Source organism: Carcharhinus amblyrhynchos, chromosome 4 (assembly GCF_965287045.1).
Source record: "Carcharhinus amblyrhynchos chromosome 4, sCarAmb.v2.hapA, whole genome shotgun sequence".
NCBI classification, from domain to species: domain Eukaryota; kingdom Metazoa; phylum Chordata; class Chondrichthyes; order Carcharhiniformes; family Carcharhinidae; genus Carcharhinus; species Carcharhinus amblyrhynchos.
The window spans coordinates 92494873-92513110 of NC_137327.1; the positions used below are offsets into that span (position 1 = coordinate 92494873).

At 41.3% G+C, this 18238-nt stretch overlaps 1 protein-coding gene across 1 annotated transcript in view; it reads right to left on the minus strand.

The window, feature by feature from the left end:
* The window catches only part of frmpd3 (FERM and PDZ domain containing 3), a 153280-nt gene that overhangs the window by 123609 nt on the left and 11433 nt on the right, over positions 1-18238 (minus strand). The window contains exon 2 of the mRNA XM_080188215.1: positions 10329-10431. Coding sequence (XP_080044341.1) covers positions 10329-10431 — 103 coding nt within the window. The remainder of the gene's footprint in view (positions 1-10328; positions 10432-18238) is intronic.

The window sequence follows — 18238 nt, forward strand, 5'->3', positions numbered from 1 at the left end:
TTCCAAAAGATCCTCCCTCATTCTTCTAAATTCTAATGAGTATAGTACCAGCCTACTCTGTCTCTCCTTGTAAGCCAATCCTCTCAACTCCAGAATCAACCTAGTGAATCTCCTCTGCACCCCCTCCAGTGCCAATATATCCTTTCTCAAGTGAGGAGACCAAAACAGTACTCCACACCTCACCAGCACCTTATACAGCTGCAACATCACGTCCCTGTTGTTAAACTCCATCCCTCTAGCAATGAAGGATAAAATTCTATTTGCCTTCTTAATTACCTGCTGCACCTGCAAACCAACTTTTTGTGATTCAAGCACAAGGACACCCACATCCCTCAGCACAGCAGTAGGCTGCAATATTTTACCATTTAAATAATAGCCCATTTTGCTGTTATTCATACCAAAATGAATGATATCACATTTACCAATATTATACTCCATCTGCCAGACCTTTATCCACTCAAACTATCTATATCCCTTTGCAGATATTCAGAGCCTCTGCACACTTTGCTCTACCACTCATCTCAGTGTCATCTGCAAACTTTGACACACTACACTTGGTCCCCAACTCCAAATCACCTGTGTAAATTGTAAACAATTGCGGTCCCAACACTGATCCCTGAGGCACATCACTAGTCACTGATCATCAACCAGAAAAACACCCATTTATCTCCACTCTTTGTTTTCTGTTAATTAACCAATCCTCTATCCATGCAAATATATTACCCATAATGCTGTGCACGTTTATCCTATGCAGCAGCTTTTTGTGCGGCACCTTGTTGAATGCCTTCTGGAAATCCAGATACACCATATCCACAGGTAACCCGTTGTCCATCACACTCATAATGTCCTCAAAGAGTTCCACCAAATTAGTTAAACATGACTTGCCTTTCATGAATCCATGCTGTGCTTTCTGAATGGGACAATTATTATTTCTTTCTTGATGATAGATTCAAGCATTTCCCCACTCGGATCATCACGGCCTTTTGGCTGAGATCAAGTGTAATATCGACATGCTGCACTTGGTTGAAGTCATTAGGTTACATTTCAGCTTCTTTTGAAGCAATTTTTTAAAGTGGCATCTCGGCCTTTTGGCTAAGATGCAAATGAGATCAAGCCTTGGAGGAGGAGCTATACCTACTCCAATCAGCTTGGATCACGTAGATCAAGCCCAAGACAGGAGGTGAGAGCTCTGTCTTGTCAGCTTGGATCGGGAATGTCCCAACTTGTTGGGACTCTGAATTGGCTTTAATTTGACTTGATTGGATTGGAATAAAGTAAAAAAAAATTCCCCACTACAGAAGTTAAGCTTCTGTAAGTGTACCTGAGTAGGTGGCAGATTGTGGTGACTTGGGGATTTTCATAGTAACTTCACTGCCGTGTCAATGTAAGTCTACTTGTGACTAATAAGCAAATTTAAGTGTACCTGCCTGCTGTCTTCAGAGACCTATAGATATGCATACCAAAGTCCCTCTGATCTTCTGTACTTTCTAGTCCAACCATTCATTATAATCCCTTGTCGTGTTTGTCCTCTCAAAATGTATTACCCCATAATTTCCAGAACTAAATTCCATTTGCTACTGTTCTGCCCATCTAACCAACCCATCTATATTGTCCTATAATCAAGGGCTTTGCTCCTCAGTACTTACCACATCACCAATTTTTGTGTCATCTGTGAACTTACTTATCATATCTCCTACATTCAAATTCAGTTCATTAATGTACACTACAAACAACAAGGGACCTAGCACCAATATCTGTAGAACACCATGGGTCATAGGCTTCCAGCCACAAAAACGAACTTCAACTGTCGCACTCTACCTCCCGCACTAAGCCAATTTTTGATGCTGTTTTCCATCTTCATCAGCCTCCCATGTCAGACTTTGTCAAAAGTCTTACTGAAGTCCATGTGGAGTACACCAACTACACTATCCTCATCTACACACTTGTTCACCTTCCTGAAAAATTCAATCAAATCTGTAAGATATGATTTCCCTTTGGCAAAACCACACTGGGAAGTGTCACCACAGCAGTTGAAGTCCAACAGGTTTATTTGGAATCACGAGCTTTCAGAGCACTGTTCCTTCCTCAGATGAGTGAGTTGACAAAACCATGCTGACTATCCTTGATTAACCCTTGCCTCCCCAAATGGAGAATAATTTTGTTCCTCAGAATTTTTTCCAATAGTTTCCCAACACTGATATAGACTCATTGATGTGTAACTACCTATTCTTTCCCTACTTACCTTCTTGAATAATGATACTACATTAGCTGTCCTCCAGTCTTTTGGCACCTTTCATGTAGCCAGAGCAGATTTGAAAATTGTCAGAGCCACTGCAATCTCCTCCCTTGCCTCCCGTAGCTGCCTGGGATATATCTCATCTGAGCCTGGGTATTTATCCACTTTTATGCCTGTTAAAACCATTAATACCTCCTCCCTCTCAATTTTAAGTTGTTCAGATAAATCACAATGTCCCTTCCTGATTTCTATACTTACAGCATCCTTCTCAATAGTGAACATAGATGGAAAATACCGATTTAGAATCTCAGCTACATCTTCTGGTTCCACACATAAATTGCCACAATGGTCCCTAATGGGCCCTATTCTCACTCTGGTCGTCCTCCTCCCATTAACATACTTATAAAACACATCTGGAGTTTCCTTTATTTTACTCACAAAATTTTTCATGCTCCCTCTTTGCTCTCATAGTGGTCATAAAGTAATATAGGTTTATTGCATGGAATTAGGCCCTTCGGTCCAACTTGTCCATGCCGCTCTTATTTTAAATGCCTAAACTAGTCCCAGTTGCCTGTATTTGGCCCATATCCCTTTATACCCATCTTACCCATGTAACTGTCTAAACGCTTTTTAAAAGACAAAATTGTACCCGCCTCTATTATTACCTCTGGCAGCTTGTTCCAGACACATATCATCCTCTGTGTGAAAAAATTGCCGCTCTGGACACTTTTGTATCTCTCCCCTCTCACCTTAAACCTATGCCCTCTAGTTTTAGACTCCCATGCCTTTGGGAAAAGATATTGACTATCTAACTGATCTATGCCCCTCATTATTTTATAGATCGCTACAAAATCACCCCTCAGCCTCCTGTGGTCCAGAGAAAAAAGTCGCAGTCTGCCTAGCCTCTCCTTATAACGCAAACCATCAAGTTCCAGTAGCATCCTAGTAAATCTTTTCTGCACTCTATCTAGTTTAATAATATTTTTTCTATGATAAGGTGACCAGAACTGTACACAGCCTGCTCTCTTTGTACTATCATATGCTTTTTCTTTAAGTTTGATACTATCTTTAATATTTTTAGTTAACTACAGATGGTGGGTCCTCCATTTGGAATTTTTCTTTCTTATTGGAATGTATCTATTGTGTGTGTTCTGAAATATCCCTTTAAATATCTGACACACAGGCCTATTCCTTAACCTAATTTGCTGGTTCACTTTAGCTAGCTCTGCCTTCATGCCCGCATAATTATCCTGATTTAAGTTTATAATACTAGTCCTGGTTTCAATCTTCTCTTCCATAACCTCAATGTAAAATTAAAACATCTTATGATTGCTGCGTTCACTCTGAGGGCATCAATTACAATACCTGATCTAGTACAACCTGTTCACTGGTTGGCTCTAGAACATGCTGTTCTGAGAAACTATCCCAAAAACTGTCAATGAGTTTCTCACCCAGGCTGTCTTTGTCGATCTGATTTTTCCAATCTATATTGAGGAGCAAACGTGTGTGTTTCCCAACCGGAAACCATGGATAAACAGGAATATCCACTGCCTGCTGAAGTCTAGGTCTGAGGCGTTCAAGTCAAGCAACCCTGACCTATACAAGTAAGGCAGATATGATCTAAGGAGATCCATCAAAGATACCAAAAGACACCGGACCAAGCTAGAATCCCAGGCTAGTCACACAGACCTCTGACTATGGCAAAGTCTGTGCATAATAGGTTACAAGATGAAGGCATGTAAAATCGCTGGCACCAATGCCTCCCTCCCTGATGAGCTCAATGGATCTATGCCCATTTTGAGCAAGAGGCCAGTGAGAGCATGCCCCCACCCCGGAAGAACCCATATCCAAGGTTACCTTTGCAGATGTAAGAGCAGCCTTCTCGAAGGTCAATCCATAGAAAGCGATTGGCCCAGATAGGTTACCCGGATGAGACTCAGATCCTGCGTGGACCAGCTGGCTGGGGTATTTGCAAACATTTTCAACCTCTCTTTAGAGCAATCTGAGGTCCCCATCTGCTTCAAGAAGATGACCATCATCCCAGTACTGACCATTATCCCCGTACCAAAGAAAAGCCAAGCAGCGTATCTTAATGACTATCAGCCGGTGGCTCTGACATCCATCATTATAAAGTGCTTCGAAAGGTTAGTCATGGTACAAATCAATTCTGACTTCCCAGATTATCTGGATCCACAACAGTTTGACTGCTGTGCAACAGGTGCACAACATAAGAACATAAGAAATAGGAGCAGGAGTAGTCCATCTAGCCCTTCCAGCCTGCCCTGCCATTCAACAAGATCATGGCTGGTCTGAAGACAACAGCTCAGTCTTCAACATCATTATTCCTAGGAAGCTTATCTCCAAACTCTGTGGCTGGGGTTGGCTTCTCCCTCTGCGACTGGATCCTGAACTTCCTACCCAGTGAGGAAGGCAAAAGCACCACCAGACTAGTAAAATCCAGAGACCCAGAGTAATGGTCTGGGGACCGGGGTCTGAATCCCATCATGACGTATAGTAGAATTTAAATTCAGTATAACATCTGAATTAAAATCTAAGGATGACCATGAAACCCATCTAATTCACTATTTATTTAGTTTAATACCCTCTTCATTTCTCTAGCATTCATCCATGTATTCACCTCTCTAATTTTATTGACCGATGTTCATTTGCATGTCGCTCAGGTAATAACCTAGAGATTATGACCTTTAATGTTCTGCTTTTTAATTTAGTGCCTTACTCCTCATACTCTCCATGCAGATTCTCCTTCCTAGTTCTACCAAAGTTATAGGCATCTATGTGGACCATGATGACTGGATTCTCCCCCTCTAATATATCCAGGCAAATGTGCTGAACCCTAGCACCCAGCAGATGCACAGATGTCTGGACTCCTGCTCTTTGTTGCAGAGAACAGTGCCAATCTTCCTCATTATTATACCCTCTACTGCCAGTCCATTCTGCTTTGCTCTCCCACTTGAATAGCTTCCTGTACCATGGTCAGTTAGCTCTTCCATTCTGCAGCCCTTCCTGTCATCCAAACAAGAACCTTAAATCAGAAAGTTGCAAAGACTGAGGCTCCTGCACTCCTGCCTTATGGATCCCCGAACCTGCTTCACAATCATCTATCTCTTACCACAGAACAAATCAAAAGTTCCTATCCTCAGGCGTGTGACTGACTCCTGGTACAAAGCATCCAGGTAACTTTCCCCCTCCCTGATGAGTCACAGTGTCTGCAGCTCAGCCTCCAGATTAAGACACTGAGTCAAAATGCCTCGAGCCACAAACACGGCAGAATTGTTTACCCTGGATCAAACTGGCATCCAGGAGCTCCCACATGCTGCAGCCAAGGCACATCACCGATAGCTTGTCCTGGTCTTCCCATGCCATCACTATAGTTAAGAAAGCCCACCAATGCCTCTACTTTTCCAGAAGACTAAGGAAATTTGGCATATTAGCTACGACTCTCGCCAACTTTTACAGGTGCACCATTGAAATCATTCTTTCTGGTTGTACCACAGCTTGGTATGGCTCTTGCTGTGCCCAAGACTGCAAGGAACTACAAAAGGTCACAAATATAGCCCAATCCATCAGGCAAACCAGCCTCCCATCCATTGACTCTGTCTACACTTCCCGCTGCCTCAGCAAAACAGCCAGCATAATTCAGGACCCCACGCACCCAGGACATTCTCTCTTTCACCTTCTTCCTTTGGAAAAAAGATCTGAGGTCACGTACCAACCGACTCAAGAACAACTTCTTCCCTGCTACTGTCAGACTTTTGAATGAACTTACCTTGCATTGGGTTGATCTTTCTCTACAGCCTAGCTATGACTGTAACACTACATTGTGTACTCTCTCGTTTCCTTCTCTGTGAATGGTATGCTTTGTCTGCATAGTATGCAAGAAACAATACTTTTCACTGCATGTTAATACATGTGACAATAATAAATCAAATCAGCTCAAATCAAAACATCAGCTGTCCTGTCTTCCTTAATTTATTTTAATCATATTATTCAGATGATTGTTTTTTCCATAACTTATTCATCTTACCACCACTTCTGTGCTATTTTAAACTTTAGGACTGGAATACACCTCTATTACTCAGTAGACACTTACCAAACCTCTAGCTTCATTCCGTCATAGAGCAAGAACCAATTCCTACAGGGCGGACAAGGTAGAAAAAGCACATGGAAAGAATCACCTCCTTTCCCTCCTCCATGGACTCCACCACACAGCAAACTCTCTGGTATACACGGTGGCAAGTTCGCACAGTGGTTAGCATTGCTGCCTCACAGTACGAGGGACCTGGGTTTGATTCCCAGCTTGGGCTAGTGTCTGTGCGGAGTCTGCACATTCTCCTTGTTATATCAATGCAGGTTTCCTCCAGGTGCTCCAGTTTCCTCCCACAATCCAAAAGATGAGCTGATTAGGTGCATTGGCCATGTTAAATTCTCCCTCAGTGCAGCAGAACTGTGTTCTGGGAATGACTAGGGGATTTTCACAGTAACTTCATTGCAATGTTAATGTAAGCCTGCTTGTGATACTAATAAATAAACCAAAATAACTTTAAAAACTGCGCTCATTTGAACTTATGGTAGATCATAGCTTTTGCATGCCATTGATGATTCTGAAATTATTACCACACCCCAATGAAAATTCCAGATCAAAAGCAAATAAATCATAAAGTAACTGGATAAAGCAAACACAAGCAAACAAGCACATAGAATCATGATTTGAAGTTGGAGATTGGAAATACATCAAACAGCCAAATCACAACCATAGTCATACATCATTTCTATCAGCTCCAAAGCAGGTCAAGGGGTTGCTAGGTATCTATAGTTGATAACACAGAATGGAATATCAGGTGCCTGATAGCGAGCAGACCAGGATATTTCAAACGCACGGATTCTGAGGACGCATTTTGTTTTCCGATGAATGATTGTGATATGATAATGTGCCTCATCACATCAATACACAGTCTCAAGTTTGTAGCTCCGAATGCAGACATCTGAGACCTTTTTATCTCAAGACTATTTTTGTACTTGGAGAAAACTGAAAAGCTTAACTCTAAAAAAATGATGTACATATGTTTGCTTGGGATGGTTGAATATAAAGTATTATTGCTGAAAAAAGAAATATGTCGTTGAAGCTTTTTGTCTCACCCTCATCAGGACAGATAGTAAGCATACCAATTGTAAAGGGAGAAACAATTTATACTGCATGAGAAATAAGTGCTGATTGGTTGGCAAGTGGTTTCTGATTGGTAGAGACATGGAGAATCATAGAACCCCTACAGTGCAGAAGGAGGTTGTTCAGCCCTTCGAGTCTGCACCAACCACAATCCCCTTAACCCCTTGCATTTACCCGGCTAGTCCCCCTGACACTAAGGGACAATTTGGCATGGCCAATCCACCAAACCTGCACACCATTGGACTGTGGGAGGAGACCGGAGCACCCGGAGGAAACCCACGCACTCACGGGGCAAACATGCAAACTCTCCACAGACAGTGACCCAAGCCGGGAATTGAACCCATGTTTCTGGGCTAACCACTGTGCCAGAATGTACCAGAGAATGGATAACAGCCAAGCTTTTGTTTAAGTTCAAATAAGACAGGTTGAATCTGATGTCCTTGACCAATGAACCAGGAAATGGCTGACCAAGCTTTTTGTTTCATTGAAAAATCCCCAGGAGGAAGAGTTGATCAGAAAAGGCTGGCATGCAGTGGTAATAGACTGTGGTGGCCTTAACGAATTGACAGCTGGAATTCTGCTTCTCAGTGAAAGGAAGTCCCACCCTCAAGAGCCATTGGTCAATCTGACTGGCTGACATCTCTTGTAGTCCAAGCAGCACCAGATAAGAGTAGTGGACACTGCAGGTCCTGCAAGAAGAAGTGTCGTGGGTGCTGAAGACAGAAAACTCAGCCATTTTTAGGAGGGCGGGTGTTTAGCTACCCGAGCGAGAGTAGAGGTCAGCATTTTGGGGACGAGGCAAGAAGGATGGGTTTTGCAAGCTGAGCAAAGGGTGGCTAAAATTTTTGGGATTTTGGGGCTGGGCTAAGGGGGATTACAATTATTAATCTTGGCCAATATCCAATCACCATCACAAAAACAGATTACCTGATTTTTACTATATTATTGATCGTGGCAACTCTCTGTATCCAATCGGTTGCTGCATTTCCTACATTATGATAGTTCATTGGCAATAAGGTGCTTTGGAATATCCTGAGGTTGTGAAAACACTAGAAAAATACAAGTCTTCCTTTCCTTATTTTATAGGATCTCCAGTAAGTGAAATAATAGCTGTCATGAAAGAGACAGCAATTTAAAAAAAAAAGATTACTGGTCATTGCTGAAATTGGCAGGCGTTTATGCATGGGGAGATTTTCTGTCAATTACATTCTAAATGCCTCAGTGAGTGGATAGCAGATACTTTGTACAATACTTGATAGATGACAACAGCAGGAAAACTGAAGGAAACAGTGGCTTTTACTGTAACACAGGCATAGTGCTAATGGCTGAGTGTCCTCATAAATATCTTGGGTGGACCAGCTGGCACACCTTGTGAATCAATCCTTGTGCATGTGAGCCTCACCACACACTGCTTCTCTGTGAGGTAGTAGCTTCTGCCATGCACCCTGGGGCAGTGCAGACTTCGTATCAAGCTAACCCCAGAGACCACAAATTCTATCTCAAGTTGGCAGCACACTGAGGTAGCCCTGACATTTTTTCAAAATCATCCCACTACTGATACCTGTGACTGCTACAGGCCCAGAGGTAAATTAACTTAAACTGAGTGAAACCTAATTGCTACCTAGTTATTACCATTTCAACAAGCAGAGAAATGTAAACCTTTTGTGTGGTGCAATAAACAAGGCTTTAATTTGCAAATATTTAAATTATTGTTAACAGTTATACACAGTATTTAAAAATTGCCAGCAGATTCAAGATAGCTTTAATACCACTATTAAACTCCACTGGTACACATTACCAGCTTTTCTGTTTCTTTCAATTCCATTATTGCCAGCTTTAACACCCAGTGGAAAAAATATCAATTTGCTTCGTGGTTTTACTGAAAACGTTAGCTCAGATCTTCCGGTCTCTGGATTATCAGAAACTAGACGTAGAATCCAAACTGCACGTTGGGGGTCCCCACGGAACTCTAATGTGCTGATCTCCATGGGAATTTCCCAGGAAGTTTGGACTTCAGATAGGCAAGTCCTCTGTTCCCTGGGACCCTCTCGAAAAGTCTCCAACTCTGATTTAGAATGGGCTAATTCAGCCAGTTCTAACATACATACCTGGAAAGTTATCAAGGTAATGTTAGACAGAAACTTTTGGGTAACTGTACAACTGATGACCCCAACTCCCCTGTCAAACCTCCAACTACGCCCCTGATTCCTCCTTCAACCTGGCTCCACTTGACTATCCTCCCATCACTAGCTTACCTCTTTTGATCCAATCTGACTAGCTTCCGACCCACCACCTCACCAACCTGCTACTCTAATCACCTGCCACTCTACCCACTTAATACCTTTCCACCTATCATCTGAATCACGTTACCATCCTCCCGCGTACCACCCTACCAGCCGACTCTCCCATCAATCTACTACCCTCTTCACCTGACACTCTATCATCCTACCCATCTGCCATTCTACCCACTTCCACTTCCTCACTTACCCACCCTACCATCTACCATTCTGACTGGACTGGCTAGTGCCATTACATGGTGGTGTGCTTGTCTTCCCCCTGCTTCCTAGCCCAAGGATGAAACTCTTCGATTGAAGGAATGCTCCGAATTACTGAAGAAGCCGGCCTTCAGTCAGAAATGCAGAACAGTATTGAGCCGCAGAAATGTAGGAGCCATGTGGCAATCTGACACTGATTGCCACTTTGTGGAAAATTCGTTTTCTTGCTGCTAATGAAAATCTATTTAACAGTCTAGTTTAAAATCATTAATGTCTTACAATATTTAATGGAACTTTTTGAAAGATTAGATATCTTAGTGCCTGTTCCCAGAGACCCGATTATGGCAGGTAAATAATCATTTATATTTGTATAACTTATTGTTGTTAATTGGCTGAACAAACAAATGATTACCTTACAAGGTCTATGACTCTTTCCCTTGGGGCACTGGTGACGCCCTCGTCATTTATGGCTAGAATCTGATCGCCTGGTATGAGTCTGCCCTCCGATGGACCGCCTAACAGAGAAATACAGATATTTACTTCAAACAGAAATTGGGTTGATCCCTGATGAAATAATTAAATAAGCAAAAGTGCTTTCTAGCCAAAGATATCTGCAGGTTCCTGTTTTAATCGCTCAACCCAGCAAGGACACTCACTGTGAAATATTATAAGTAAATGATATAGGTTTTGAAATTACGTTATGCAATATTAGCATAACATTTAACTAGGGTTGTTCTGACTTTCTGCAAAACTGTCAAATGGATGAAGGCGAATCGCAGTGCATTTTTCATTTCTCCCAATTCTCATTTCCATTGACGATAATTAGGAAGGCAAAGAGCAAACATGAAATTATAGTTATCAGAGAATATAAAAAGAAACAGCCAAGTATTCAAAAGGCACATCAGTAATAAGAGGAGTATTAACATGTGAATAGGGCCACTAAGGAATAAACAGACTAAACTTACAGGAGCTGCTGGTAAAATAACAGGGATACTAAATCAATACTTTGCCTCAATTTTCACTAACAAAGAGGAAGTTATAATGGTAGTAGTCAAGAACTTCGGCTCGACTGCTGTCATAATTTCCTCTTTGTTAGTAAAAATTGAGGCAACGTCTCTATAGAATAGGCTGTGAGGGCAACAGAGAATAGAAATCAATGAAGAAGATTGTTCTTAACATGCCACTCCTTGGAACGAGAACAAATGAAAGGCATTGAAAGTCAAAAGGGAGATTATAACTGTTAAGATAATAAGAGAGGAGAGCCTGGACAAACTGGCTGATTATAGATCATGAAATCCCAGATACAGAAATATTGCATTAATAGATACTCAAATAAATACAAGACATAGCTCAGTTGAGAAAGGAATGATTGCAGAGGACTGAAGAACAGTTTCTTCGAGAAGGGGATAGAACTAATCTAGATATCCTAGTGGCTTAATGTTAATGGTGGAAAAGGTATTACACTTCTGAGAAGGTTCGGGATCCCCGGTCATGGGGAAAATTCTTTCTGCATCTCACCTGTCAAACCCTGGAATTTTTTTTGCCTAAATGAAGTGACCTCTCACTTTTCTAAATAAAGGACCAGCCTCCTCAATGTCTCCTCATTGGGCAATCCTGCCTTCGCAAATTCCAATTTGGCAGACATTCCTTGTATCCCTCCTATGACAAGCATGTCTTCCTTAAGGTAAGGAGACCAAATCTGTACACAATACTCCAGGTGCAGTCTCACCAAGACTTTGTACAATTGAGTCAAGACATATTTACTCCTGTACTCAAATCCTCTTGCAATAAAGGCTAACATACCATTTGATTTCCCAATTGCTTGCTGCACCAGCATTTTTGCTTCAGTGACCTATGAACAAGGATACCCAGGTTATCAACACTTGGACATCAACACTTCCCAGTCTCTCACCATTAAAAAAAATACTCTACAATTTTATTTCTCCTACCAAATTGGATAACTTCATATTTTCCACATTATATTCCAACTACCATGATCATGTACACTTATTTAGCTTGTGTAAACCCCCTTGAAGTCTCTTTGCCTCCTCCTCACAATGCATATTTCCGTCTAGTTTTGTGTTATCAACAAACTTGGGAATATTACATTTGGTTCCCCACAAACAAATTGAAATAGATTGTGAATAGCTGGGGCCCAAGCAGCCATAGTGTGCCAACCTGAGAATGACCTGCTTATTCCAACTCTCTATTTTCTGACGATTTACCAAGTCTAAATCCATGGCAGTATATGACACCCAATTCCATGTGGTTTAATTTTCTTTGCTAATCTGAGTGGAACATTATTGAAAGCCTTCTGAAAATCCAAATACATCACACCTAATGAGTCCCCTTATATATTCTGCCAATTACAACCTCAAAAATTTCCAAAACATTTTGTCAAATGATTTGTCATGATTTTCTTTTCAGAAGTCCAGTGTTGATTCTGCCAAATTCTACCATTTTTTAAAGTATCAAGTTAGGACATATTTTATAGTAGATTTTTTTTTACAAGGATGCCAAACTAACAGATCTGTAGTTCCCCGTTTTCTCTCTTCCATCCTCACAGGTGGGAGATGATGGCATAGTGGTAGTGTCACTGGACAAGTAACCCAGAGGGCTAACCAATGATTTGGGTGCATGGGTTCATTTCCTCCCATAGTAGCTGGTAAAATTTAAATCCAATTGATAAAGTTTGCAATTACAAACAAGCATCAATGTTATTGACCAAGAAGCTATCATCAATTATCATTAAAAAATCAATCTGGTTCACTCATACAATTCAGGGAAGAAAATTTGCAATTTTTCCCTAGTCTGGCCTACATACGACTTCAGATCTGCAATAATGCAGTTGACTCTGATTTGGCCTTGTCAACAACATCCATATCTCACAAGAGAATCAATTTAAAAAGCTCCCTCGTTCAACAGTCTTAATTGAAGACTAGCAGATTTTCAACTTTCAATTTTGTTAATTCCTCCAGTATTATTGTTTTATTAATACTAACTTCTTTCAGGTCCCCATTCTCAATTGTCCTTTATTTCTCTAGTATTCCATGAAGACAGACACAAAATATTTGTTTACTTTCTTTGCCATTTCCTCATCGCACCTTATACATTCTCCTGTCTTTGATTGTAGTGGTCACATTTGCCTTTGCTGATCTTTTTTACGTACATATACAAGTTTTATGGTCCTTTTTTATGTTTCCTGATATAATTTACTTTCACCATATTCTATTTATCTTCCTTTATCAGTTTCTTAGTTCTTCTTTGCTGAATTCCAAAATTCTCCCATATTTGTTTGGCAATTTTATAAGCCCTTTCTTTTGATCTAATGGAATCTTTAACTTCTCTTGCCAGGTTTTTGTGCCTCAAAATAATATAAATTTTTAATAATACAAATATTTAAATGCTAACCAGTGCCTTTCTCCATCATTCCTTTTAACGTAATTTTCCAATCTATCACAGCCAATTTGCCCTTCATATTGTTGTAGTTTCCTTTGTTTTGATTTTAGACCCTAGTTTTGGATTGATTGAATTGATGTGGAGATGCTGGCATTGGACTGGGGTGGGCACAGTAAGAAGTCTCACAACACCAGGTTAAAGGTTTATTTGGAATCACGTGCTTTCAGAGCGCTGCTGCTCACAAACATGGTTTATGTAGGCAAAGACACAATTGCATGATAATTACAGATTGGAATTTGAAGAATGGTTGGAATGTGACTCTTTACAGGTAATGTAGTCTTTATAGGTACAGACAGTGCAAGTGGAGAGAAGGATAATCACAGGTTAAAGAGATGTGAAGTGACTTAAGCCAGGACAGTTAGTAGGATTTTGCAAACCCAGACAATATGGTGAGGATTACATGTTGTGTGACATGAACCCAAGATCCTGATTGAGGCCGTCCTCATGCATACAGAACTTGGCTATCAACTGATGAAGGAGCAGTGCTCCGAAAGCTTGTTCAGTGATACTGAGGGAGAATTTAACCTGGCCAATACACCTAACAAGCATGTCTTTTGGACTATGGGAGGAAACTGGAGCATCCGGAGGAAACACATGCAGATATGGGGAGAACATACAAGTGACCCAGGCTGGGAATCAAACCCAGGTCTCTGGCGCTGTGAGGCAGCAGTGCTAACCACTGTGCCACCATGCCACCCCAAGAACAGGCCTTTGCAGATAGGGAACCATGGTTAAATTGATAACATTTGCACTTGTATTTTAAAAAACATGTTATGCGAGATTCTCCGGTCTCCTCACCAAGTGTTTCCCACTGGTGGAAGGTGGTGCATTGTTTGCTAATGGCAGGATTTTCCAGTCCTCCTGCTGCCAATGGGAATTCCCACTAAGCTCATCCTTCGCCAGCAGGAAACCCGTGACTGGGGGTGAGCTGCCAGCGGGACTGGAGGATTCCTCTGGCCATTGTTTTGATTCTAAAGATTTGTTCAAAAGAAAGAGGTCTAACATTAAAACAGACAATAATCATGCTATTCAGGTGTAACAGATTTTCTTTATATTACAAACTTAAGTAAGCAAGTCAGTCAGAAACCTCAGGAGCATAATTTGGTTTAAGATAGGTTCCTTCATAGCTGAGATAAAACAGCAAAAACTATGCTTTATACTTTGGTTGTGAATTTAAAACTAGTTTGCTATGTGTTTGGATATCTTAGCTAATTTATTATCAAGTGGCTTGTCATTTTTTTTGTCAATTGCTTGAATTTAGTGAATTTGCTTATCTTGCATTTACACTTTCTGGTATTCAAAGCATCATGTAATCTGAAGATTTAAGCTTATAACAAAATACTATATAGTAACCAAGACAAGTTGCAGTTTCAATCTGTAAACCTCATGAACCCTAACTCTTCTTGAATTCTTAATGATATAATTTTACATTCTGATAGAGGAGACTCTTTAAGAGAAATAATCTGCTACAACGTACCATGTACTTTATTCCAGTTGACTTCAGATTAACAGGGCTAATTGACGCTGTGCCCAGCCACATAGTGCCTTGATGTCAAGGGCAATTACTAACTAGGTGTGGTTGGCTGTCTGAGAGGCTTTAGAGGGTGAAGGAAGATGAGTAGTGATTGTCCATTACAATTAGAGGACCCCAGTTGTGACTTTAATTATAGCTGATTTGTGCTTTGAAAACCTGAATGGAAAGGATCATTTAGACTTACAGAAATGATGGACATAGATTTGGGAGATGACATCACATGGATAATCATAGAATCCCTACAGTCAGAGCGAGGCCATTCAGCCTACTGAGCTTGCGCTGACAACAATCCCAAGAAGGCTCTATCCCCACAACTCCACGTATTTACTCTGCTAATCCCCTAACACTAAGCGGCAATTTAGCATTGCTAGTCAACCTAACCTGCACATCTTTGGAGTGTGGAAGGAAACTGGAGCATCTTCTTCCTTAATAGGAATTAATTTTGTGTTTGGGATGTGATTCACTTGATCAGAAAGTTACAATAATGGAAAGTGTATAATAGCAGGAAGTGATTTTGAACTTTTAAATTCTGAAATGAATAAAATTGTGGAAGATGATATCCTTGTGTAAAGAGTACTATTAAATATCAAGGATGAAGATAACAGCACTGATCACATTCTCAAGGCTTTTATTCTGATGTATAGTCAATGGTGGAATGAAGAGAAATATGGCCACCAATATGTGCACAGCTAAATAACACAAAACAGCAATGACATAAGGACCAACTAATCAGTTTCAATAATGTTGATTGAGGGATAAATATTTGCCAGTTCATCTGAATGTGCCATGAGATCCTGTATATCTATCTAAGAAGGCAAATAGTGCCTGGCTTAAAGTTTATTTTGAAAGTCAACACTTCCAATAATTCAACACTGTACTGTCAATCTAGATCATGTGCTCAATCAAGTCTAGAGTGTAGAGCTTAAGTTCTCAATCATCTGACTCAGAGGCAAATGCGCAACCACTGAGCCAAGGTTGAAACCTTAAGTAACAAACATTATTCAACTTACTTTAAATGTTATCCTGTTGGTAACTTTGACAAAGGGAGAGAGTAGGAAACATTCTCTCAGCACGGAAGCACACAGGTTAGCACTGCTGCTTCACAGCTCCAGGGACCTGGGTTTGAATCCTGGCTCGGGTCGCTGCCTGTGTGGAGTTTGCGCATTCTCCCTGTGTCTGCGTGGGTTTCCTCTGGGTACTCTGGTTTCCTCCCACAGTCCAAAGATGTGTGGGCTAGGTTGATTGGCCATTCTAAATTGCCCCTTAATGTCCTGGGATGCAAAGGTTAGAGGGATTAGTGGGTAAATATGTAGGGATATGGGGATAGGGCCTGATGGGATTGTGGTTGATGCAGACTCGATGGGCCGAATGGCCTCTTTCTCCACTGTGGGATTCTCTGATTTTAGAACCACTGGATGTTTTAAAATGCAAGTCAATGAGATGACATTTGAGGGCTCCCAGTGAGGAGTGATGTTTCATGGAGTACAGGTTAGGAATTCAATGCATGGACCATTCCCTGTAAATACATTTCCTCAGTGGGAGCTCTCAATCACAGAATTTGCCTTTTTGTTTATTGCAAGCAAACTGGAAAACATGTAAAAAATTGGAATATTAAACAATGGGAATGAATGGGAAATAGTTTGGTCTATTGGGTGAAGAATGGTTTGGTACATTGAGAATGAATGGGAATTCTGTTTTTCGGTTACACTTGAGCTCGCACTATGATTAATCTAAAGTCAATTGTAAGTCATTTTTAAATTTAATTTTTAAAAAGTGCGCAAACAAATAAAATGGAATTCATAACAGATTCACTCAGATCGCTAAGCTTCAAGTTACATTGAGTTAACCTTCACAAATGTATTTTTAGTAAAAGTATTAATTTTAGTGGATTTTGCTTTTCTGCAGTTAAAGACCTTTTAAATTCAGGGAGTGATCTTACCAAAAATGTACCGAACAAACATGAAAACGGGAGAGTTTCAGATTTTTTGGCGAGACCACAAATGAAATCTTATGTCGCTTATCGCACTCTGGTTCCTCCCAGTAGACACAGTAAGAAGTCTGACAACTTACTGTGTTTACCCCAGTCCAACACCGGCATCTCCACATCATGTCCTCCCAGTAGAGACAGGGGGCAGGGCGGGGCCTAACTTCACTTGAAATTCAGCTTCTCACAGTAGAGGGCACAATCGCAACTGCACACGTCTGTCTGTTGCACAGAGCAGAGAAAACCATCAGTCATCTCTCCCCATACCCCTGGACATCACCTGTCTGCTTCCCATCCCCTGTGATCACTGGCCTTCCAGGCTGATTGGCCTCTCACTTTCCTGGATATTGTCCCCCCAACCCACTTCCAGCTGATCACACACTATCTCCCCTCCTCCCACCTCCCCCCATTCAGCTGATTGCAACCCACTACCTCCTGTCTGGCCTGGTCGATTGCCACCCACCCAGCCTGGCCCAATCAATCGCCACCCTGGGCAATTGCCAGTTGCAGAGTATGTACCCTCCCACCTGCAACCCCCCCCTCCCTTTGTGCTTCACCCCATCATGGCACCAATCCCCCTCAAGTCCTGACCCCTCAGGCCCTGCCCCTTGGGCAGTGCCAGGGTGCCAGGCTGGCACCACTAGGTTGGCACTGTCTTTTCTGCCCCTGACTATGTGGGGGGGTCTCAGTGTGCTCTGGTCCTATCAGTGAGGCCACCACATCAAGTCCTCATTGATGGGGGCCATACATGATCCTCGCTATTGTGGCCCTTCACCAGCTAGGCCACTAAGGCAAGTGATTCCAGACAATTGCATTCCGGGCTCACTAATAATATTTAAATCACAATTTGAATAGATTTAAGTAATATAATGAGCCTTGCACCCTTCCTGGACATGAGGCTGATCTCGTCGGAAACCTGGACTTGTTAGAGTTAAGAGGTGAGAAACCAGGCATGAACTGGATTTTTTTTCCTGCTCATGTGATTTTACTGGCTTATTCCGCCCATCAACTGATCACATTTAAATTTTTTTTACTCATCTGAATGTTTATTGCATGTTTAAATTTCTTTCTTCCTCTGTTTACCTGCTGAGCAAATGCCACCAGTTTTGTTAATATTCTTCTATTTGCACTGATAGTCATTTTACCTGTGACAGCTTCTCAAGGTCAAATGCTCACCAGAAATGATCCCATGATAGAAAAGGTGATAGATGTTGTCCTGAAAGGAACGATAGCTGAAATGCATCATATACATCCTGATTTGAAACATGTGTCAAGAAAGCTTGAGTTGATGTTCAAGGAGGGATCTAGGTGATCATACCTCCCAGTAAACGTGGAAGAGTTCTTG